General features: G+C 41.1%; 1 protein-coding gene and 1 long non-coding RNA gene across 2 annotated transcripts; one reads left to right on the top strand and one right to left on the bottom strand.

Moving 5' to 3' along the window:
• The first annotated feature begins 543 nt into the window (after window positions 1-543).
• mrpl45 (mitochondrial ribosomal protein L45) lies at window positions 544-6,306 on the top strand. The gene is made up of 8 exons (XM_034590051.1): window positions 544-662; window positions 1,193-1,388; window positions 2,023-2,140; window positions 2,311-2,409; window positions 2,937-2,985; window positions 3,093-3,242; window positions 4,000-4,173; window positions 5,855-6,306. Exons 1-8 carry the CDS (start codon window positions 600-602, stop codon window positions 5,951-5,953), a joined length of 948 nt encoding a protein of 315 aa, XP_034445942.1. The 5' UTR covers window positions 544-599; the 3' UTR covers window positions 5,954-6,306.
• Window positions 6,307-6,787: 481 nt separating this feature from the next.
• On the bottom strand, window positions 6,788-7,784 carry LOC117770978. The gene is made up of 2 exons (XR_004615474.1): window positions 7,365-7,784; window positions 6,788-7,317 (listed from the first exon to the last, which is right to left on the bottom strand). It is a non-coding gene; the product is annotated as an uncharacterized LOC117770978 (long non-coding RNA).
• Window positions 7,785-7,797: the final 13 nt, after the last annotated feature.

Below are 7,797 nucleotides of genomic sequence, written 5' to 3'. Positions count from 1 at the left end.
ATTATGTATATGAGTTGTTATAGACAGACAGATATATGTATATATATATATATATATATATATATATATATATAGATAGATAGATAGATAGATAGATAGATGTATAGATGTATAGATAGATAGATAGATAGATAGATGTATAGATGTATAGATGTATAGATAGATAGATAAAGAGAGAGAGAGATAGATAGATAGATAGATAGATAAAGAGAGAGAGAGATAGATAGATAGATAGATAGATAAATGTATAGATGTATATATAGATAGATAGATAGATAGATAGATAGATAGATAGATAGATAGATGTATAGATAGATAGATAGATAGATAGATAGATAGATAGATGTATAGATGTATAGATAGATAGATAGATAGATAGATAGATCATTTTTACTTTCTATTTAACCGTTTGGACTTTTAATGTAAAGATTCTGCCTCACTCAGTCAAAAACCTTGATTTCCTGTCAACATTTCTTTTTCATATATTGAACTTTCGTCTCCAGTTTTTTTTTTCCTGGCGGAAATACATATAGTATAGTTTTATTTGGAAAGTTACCACCGGAAGTGTAGTCCCGTGCTTTCCGGTGGACGGTGTAAAGATGGCGCTGCCCATGATGAGGACGCTGGTGTCTCTTCACAGAGCAACATGTCGCTGTGTGACGGTGAGGAAGAGTTCAAACATGTTGTTGTTGTTGTTTGTAAAGAGGCGTAAACACCTTGAAGACGCAGCTCGTTTGTTTTGGTCTGAACTACCCACACTGCACTGCGCCTCCCTGAGCTAGCTTAGCTTACGTTAGCTAACTGTCAGGACATGCAGGTTATTGTCACCATCATAATATGTCAAGTTTTTTAGACTAGATGATGGAATATGACGCAGAAAATACGAGTTACTGAGTCAAACCTATGACAGTGTCAGTTCCACAGTGTCAATTATTCAGCTTTGTAGTTTTTTATTTTTTATTATAGTGAGTAATAATATAAGAAATCCCCTAAATGTAATATATAAACAACAAAAAGTGTAACTACGACCTAAATAAGTTATCACAACTTATCACCTTTCTGACAATTTCAGGGAAAAACAGAAGCTTCCTTAGAATGCAAGGCAGAGCTGTTGTTATGAAAACAGCTGTTATCATGAGACACTTATTTAAGATAAGATAATATAAGATCTTATTTGTCCCCCTTGTCTTAGAACGCAGAGGCGTCTCTAGGTGTGCGACACCCAGTCCCGCTGTACGTGCCCGTCCGCACCAAGAAGCGATACTTCATCCCTCCAGCGGCGGGGCTCAAGGAGAGGACGGAGGGCAACATGGAGGCCAAGTCCCGAGCAGCCGGCCTCGTCATCAGGCAGGAGTACTCAGAGAGGCCCATCAACATCGCCTGCACTGGTACAATGAAAAACCAACCGCTGCTCCTGTTCACATATTGTGTCCAGTTATTTCTAATCTTCATAATTTACACAGCACTTCCCAAGACACAAATTGCTTTACAATAAAAACAAGAATTCGAGTTATAAATTAATCTAAACACAACAGCTACAAATTCTCCGCAGGATTCAGGCGCAGCAGGAAGCAGAGAGAAAAACTGCTTCTTCTTCATGTGAATGAAAGAAAACAAGATTTGTTCTTAAAAATAAATCTCAGTTTTATTCTCAGCTTTGAAACCAAAGATCAAAAGGTCAGATTCTCATCAATGCAGATGCCGAATGAGTATTGTACTCTCTCAAGTTCAGTCTGAATTTCACAGCTATTATAGTCAATATTTTTTTGCATTTGAAATCAACATCCATTTTGTTTTTGTGCAGTTCTCGGCAGGCTTCAGGTTATGAAAGTGCTTTTGAAGGAGGTTAAATGATAATTGTAGATTTTGTGTGGCAGCATGAATAGAATCTGCACAGGAATAAAGGATCACATCATCTGCATATAAATAGGAATAACAATTGTATAAAGCAAAGGGTATACTGTTATATATAATGGTGATGGTACAAACTGATTGATTGGTGCTATCTTCTGTTTTTACCAGCCGGAGTCTTCGACCCTTACATCCCCCCAGAGGGCGACGCTCGCCTGTCCACGCTTTCCAAGGAAGGCCTGAAACAACGAACGGAGCAGATTCGACAGAGCGCCGCCTCCCAGCTTGCGTAAGATGGTTTTTCTAACCTCTGAACTTGTTCCTGTGCTGTTGGTTTTCTTGTCTGGACCAATGCAGGAGAGCATTCTGTGTGTGAGAGTTTGTTGTAGCTGTTCGCTTATTTAATTCCAAGCAAATGCTGAAAAGCTTAATGTATTTTTTTTTTTTATGTCTTCACAGGATCCGTAAAATCAAAGAGCACGACTCTCTGTTCAAAACAAAGGATTTTGCAGTGCGAGCTCAGGAAATCTTTACCGAGGCTCACGACGCCCTGACACAGTAAGAAGATGAATTTGTGTCTCTCACTTTGCTCAGTCAGGTGACACAGCTCCTCTCGGCCTCATAGTCAGTGAGAAATGAGGAATAACAGTGAGACATTTGTTATAGATGTGAGAAATCTCTCCAAAGCTGTTCTCAGAAATAGATTAAGTTCGTCTTTCCCACGTGAAGCAGCAGCAGCAGATTGTCCGGGTCAGACTCGTTCACAACAACGGGAACATGTGGGGAACATTCAGGGGAGGGGCGGAGCTCTCGAATCTCCTTGTCTTTCCAAGTTGACGTCTTCGTCTTCCACGTCTTCTTCATCCTGAGATATTTGTGTTTTTCCAGTTTCACGTCCGTCACGTGTTAGAAACCTCAACACGTCCACTCGCTCACTGGGAAGCTTCCAGACATTTTACTGCTAAATTCTCACATGGACTCACTCTGACATTCTGACACTCTGTCCAGAGCACCTCCCACATACAGCCCCCCCCCCCCCCGGTTACACTGACGTCTTCTGACGTAAAGTCTTTGGTCTTTTGCAGGTTTAACAAGGTGAAACTTCACTCCTTGGTAACAGAGAGGTGTTATCCGGTAAGTCTGCTTGTGAAGAGCGACACTTGCTAATTCAGTTTCATGTTGCACCCTTGCTTACATTTTGCCTTTTTTTTAAATACATGAACTGCATGTCCTGTGTTCAGGAGATGACGAGGGGGAACCGCTTCAAGACCATTCACTGGAGGTTCATCGAGTCCCTGGAGCCGCCCAGAGTGGTCCACGCCCGCTGCCCCGACATGGTCAGCAAAGGCAACCTGTACGGCCAGGTTACGGTCCGCATGCACTCCAAACAGGTACGATCCAAGTGGCAATAGCTCCGGTGCAGTAATGATTTGTCTCAAAGTTTCTCTTAAGTTTTCCCTGTTGTTATTATTTTTTGAGACAATATTAATATTAGAGCCCAGCGGATATGAGCCTTTCATAGACATTATGTTTGCGGATATGAAAACGAGTTACAGAATAAACAAAGCAGAAAAGATGAGCATTTAAATTTACATTTCACTTAAAATGTATTTGTGTTTTTTTAAATTATTTATAGTTATTTATAACATAGTTTATGGTTTAAACTGTAAAATATCGAACCTCAATTGCATTTCTTTGTCGACAGGGTTCGATAAGGACATCGTAGGAATCTTTGTAAATTAAGAAAAAAGATGTATCACCTGATAAACATTTTTTACGGCATCAGCCCCTAAATCCATTCCATTCGGGTTTTTATTTTTATTACTGTCCCCACGTGTTACCAAGGCTCAACTGTAGCTTTAAGCTTTAGATCATTTGAACACATTAATACTTACTTTAACTAAATAAAACCAAACGTACAAGAAACATGAACACTTGAACAAACATCAGAACAGGTCCATGTCCCATCTGCTAACACGGAGGAGAGCTGCTTTATGACATATACTGCAGTTGTCTATGATTTCAACTCTTTCTAATATTGTCACATTGTCCGGGGTTAAAAAAGTATTTAATGTTGCTCCAGACCATAAAATCCAGGTCACAGTCGAGGTTTATGTCACTTAATGAATCCTCGTTTCTGTCGTTCAGACTCTGGCCGTCTACGACCGCTTCGGGAGGCTGATGCTGGGCAGCGAGGAGCAGCCGAAAGACGTCTTGGAGTACCTGGTTATAGAACGCCACCTCGTCAACCCCTACGGCCAGTGGAGGTTACACGGGAAAATAGTGCCATCCTGGGCTCCTGCCAAAGATCCAATTGTTAAGGTGACGCTCCACAACATTTGTCTTTCACAAAGAAAAATGCCGAGCTCCCAGCTGCTCTCTGTTTCTAAAGGAGATTATAAAATCTTTATTAACTGGTCGGTATATACTTCACTTTAATGACCCAATGAATCAATGGATTTTCAAGCTTTTTAATATCACTTTTTCAGTGACTTATCTTTCTGTCGTGTGCTTTTATCAGTTCTCTCTTCATGGATTTTGCTCCCTGTTGTAATATAGAGGATGAAATATTTGGTGTCTAACAGCCGGAGTTCTGCTCCAGTTCTGTCTGAGCTCCTCGTCGACTTAGACCCAGGTGGCGGTTTATTACGTACTCTGAACGTTAAGTACTGCAACAGCCCTGTGATAGATCCTTCCTGCAGTAACAGTTCCATCTTATCGTGACGGAGGAAGAACAGTAACTGGGAGCGATGCTTTGTCGAGTCGTGACTGATTAGAACCAGTAAGGAAGCAAAATGCATCTGCGTCATTGTTTTCAAATCTCTGTTTCTGTCCGTCCAGACTAAAACACAACCCCAGAGTTCACGCTTTTAGGTGCTCAAAAACAATGATTTGTTTTAAAACTAAAATGTAATAGTGTGGTTGTAGCCTCCGCAGTCACCAGACCTGTGGGATGTGGTAGAACAGGAGAGTGGCTGCAATGTGCAGCCGGCAAATCTGCAGAAATGATCTCAACATGGAGCAGAGCCTCAAAGGAACAGCTTGTGGGAGGAAGATTGAATATGAAAATGGATGTAGACAAGCGCCTGAATCCTGTCCGTCACTTTCTGTGGAAGTCTATGAGAAAGTGACTTGGATTTATAACAGTAAACATTTTCCTGAGGAGTTTATGGTTTTGTTATGTTCATTTGATAAATGATGGTCCCGTTTAAGCCGTTGGTTAGAGTTGTTCTCCTTCACACTGGCTGTCAATCAAGGTCTTCGATGTGTCACACACTTATAATTCCCACCATCTGATAACTGGGCCAACGGAGATAATTGCTCCTCCAAATATGTTACTTTTGGTTTAAAAAAACCAAGATGGCGCTGGACAAAATGCCAAACTGAGGCTTCAGAATGGCCGCTGGGTGACGTCACGGTGGTTTGAGCCACCCGGTATCGGTGTGGTGTTCCTAATGAAGTGCTCGGTGAGTGGAGTGAGGACTGGGACACGCATCGCTGCAAAAGTGAGAACATAATCACCTTAAATGTGTGAGTCAGCCTGAGCTGCGTCTCAGATAAACCTGACACACGCAGCAGGGACGCTGTGGACGGTGTTTCTCACTCCGACAGAATCCAAAAGTGTCAAATGAACACAAAGGTGACGACACAACGGACCTCGTGGTTAATGTGAACACAAAAGAGGACATTGGAGATTAGATGTCAGTCCTCGTGACAGAAAGACAGTAATTCATGAGGAACCTTTCACAAAGTCTGAAGGTCTGAAACAAAGCAGTTGTGAAAGAATCCCTGAAACCAACTTAGGAAAACGGAAGCAAACAGTCGCACTACTTCTTTTCCAGTAATGTCGTTGCTGAAGTCGTTTCCCAGAACCCTCCCCCTGCTTTGAATCACGGTCACGGAGCTTGAGTCACTACAGGAGATGTGAAGGTGTCACTCTATGTATCGATATGATTATGTGCTGATTTTAATTAAGACTCCTCTGCTCCTCGTTCTCCTCCAGACCGTCATGATTCCTGGTCCGAAGCTCCGGGTGGACCAAGAGTTCGATGCCGTCAACTTTGAAGTTCCCAAACCAGCAGCGGTGCAGTGGTCTAAATAGGCCACCAGATGGCGATGCCCTTTCCTCAAACCCACAGTAGGACATTATGACCAGAATCAGGCTGTTTAAAACTTGGCTGTGGTCGGGGAGTTTGTCCACTTTGGCGTGAAACCAGGCTTCCTCTGGAGGCTCTCTCTGTTTTAAACAGGCTGTCGTCTGTTCAAACGCTGGAAGCAGCAGGTGAGATGTAGTAATGAACAAACCTCTGTGGCCTGAAGCCAATAAAGCTGCTTCTCACTCGACACCGGAACCATCACACAGCCGTCCTGGCAAATAACTGTTTCCTTCATGTCTGCTCCATGAAACTAATTTAATATGTACATGTGAAAAATAAAATGTACAGATCTGCAGAAATCGTATTGGTTTATTTCTGGGATGATGATGATGATGATGATGATACTGCTCGTCGACCTCGGGAAATAGAAAAATAAAGTGTCCCATCTGCTTTTCTTCACACCAGTTTGTCTCAGAAGAATCTTTCATAGTAGATGCATACAAAAGTGGAAACAGTACACAGGCTGTTTTTTTTTTTTTCTATGCAAAACAAGGGGTGTGTTATGATATAATTTTTTTAAAAACATGACGACAAAGTACAGCACGCTCGTTCAAAAACACACAAACATGCAACAATGCTCACAAAACTAGGTCACTGACAAATTCCAAATATCCGCGCATGAAAGAAACGTGAAGCCGACAGTTTACTGATCTTCACTATTTAACAACGGAACCGACTGTTCAGATCTAATCCTGCCACAGACACGTGATCCACATCAACACACAAAACTGATATTTTAAGTTTTATTCACCATTAAATGTAAAAAATACTGTTTTTAAAAAGTTGCATTATTTGGATCTGAAATTTTTGTTTCCTATGATCAGAAGAAATGTGACGAATCCAAATGTTGGTTTAGGATAAAGGACGAAGGATCTCTGAGAATCCAGCTCCTCTAAAAGACCAAAGTCGACCAAAACCTGAAGCTGCATTTATTCTATTAATCAGCGAGCAGCTCTGAGGTCGGACCTCCTGAACTTTACAGATTTGAACTGAGCTACACAAGATTGAGAGAATATAATAATATCCCTCGATTTCATGTTCTTTGCTGTTAACATTTAAAAAGCATGTAATCTTCACAGCCTGTTTCTAATTTTAAACTCATCTCCATGAAACCTGATTTCCACTGAACTGCATCCACAGGATTTTCTACCGTTCCCAGATAAACAAGAAATATGGAAAGTGGAGGTTTAAGGGTTAAGTCTCGAGTTTATGGTTGTTTATGCAGTTTTTGTCATTATTTCTTAAGTCATTCTTTATTCATCATTCAGTGAAGAAAACAGGTATACGTCATTATTTTAATTATTAATAACTGACTGAAATAAAATTTGACATCCACTGTTTTCCTGGCTGCACGACCCACTCAACATTTTCTCCTACTTTAAAAATATAGATCCGAGTAAAAGTCGACTCATCTTGTTTACGATGGTTAAGATTAGAGTTTTGTCTCATTGGTCCTTTGCTATATTTGCACTTGTAGACTTGTCCAGATTTTGTGATATATTCACTGCAGCCATGTGTGGAACGTACTGTACGCACACGGCTAACTCACCTAAAAACATGCAAATACACAAAAACGATTTAACTCAGAAGGGTGGGGGGGGGGGGTAGAGGCAGGAAGAAAGGGGACTTCATCGAACGGCCTCCCATCATTCAAAAAAAGTCTCTTTGTAGGTCAATGCAGGATCAATGGGGTTTTAACAAGTCTGCAACATGTGCTACTATAACAACGCATCTTAGTGACGGAGTGAATCCAACCTGAAAATATCGCAGCCCAGCGACTTGTCCGTCA

The sequence above is a fragment of the Hippoglossus hippoglossus genome, chromosome 1, assembly GCF_009819705.1.
Source record: "Hippoglossus hippoglossus isolate fHipHip1 chromosome 1, fHipHip1.pri, whole genome shotgun sequence".
Classification (NCBI taxonomy): Eukaryota; Metazoa; Chordata; class Actinopteri; order Pleuronectiformes; family Pleuronectidae; genus Hippoglossus; species Hippoglossus hippoglossus.
The sequence above is the reverse complement of the archived record's forward strand: the minus strand, read 5'-3'. Positions and strand labels throughout refer to the sequence as shown.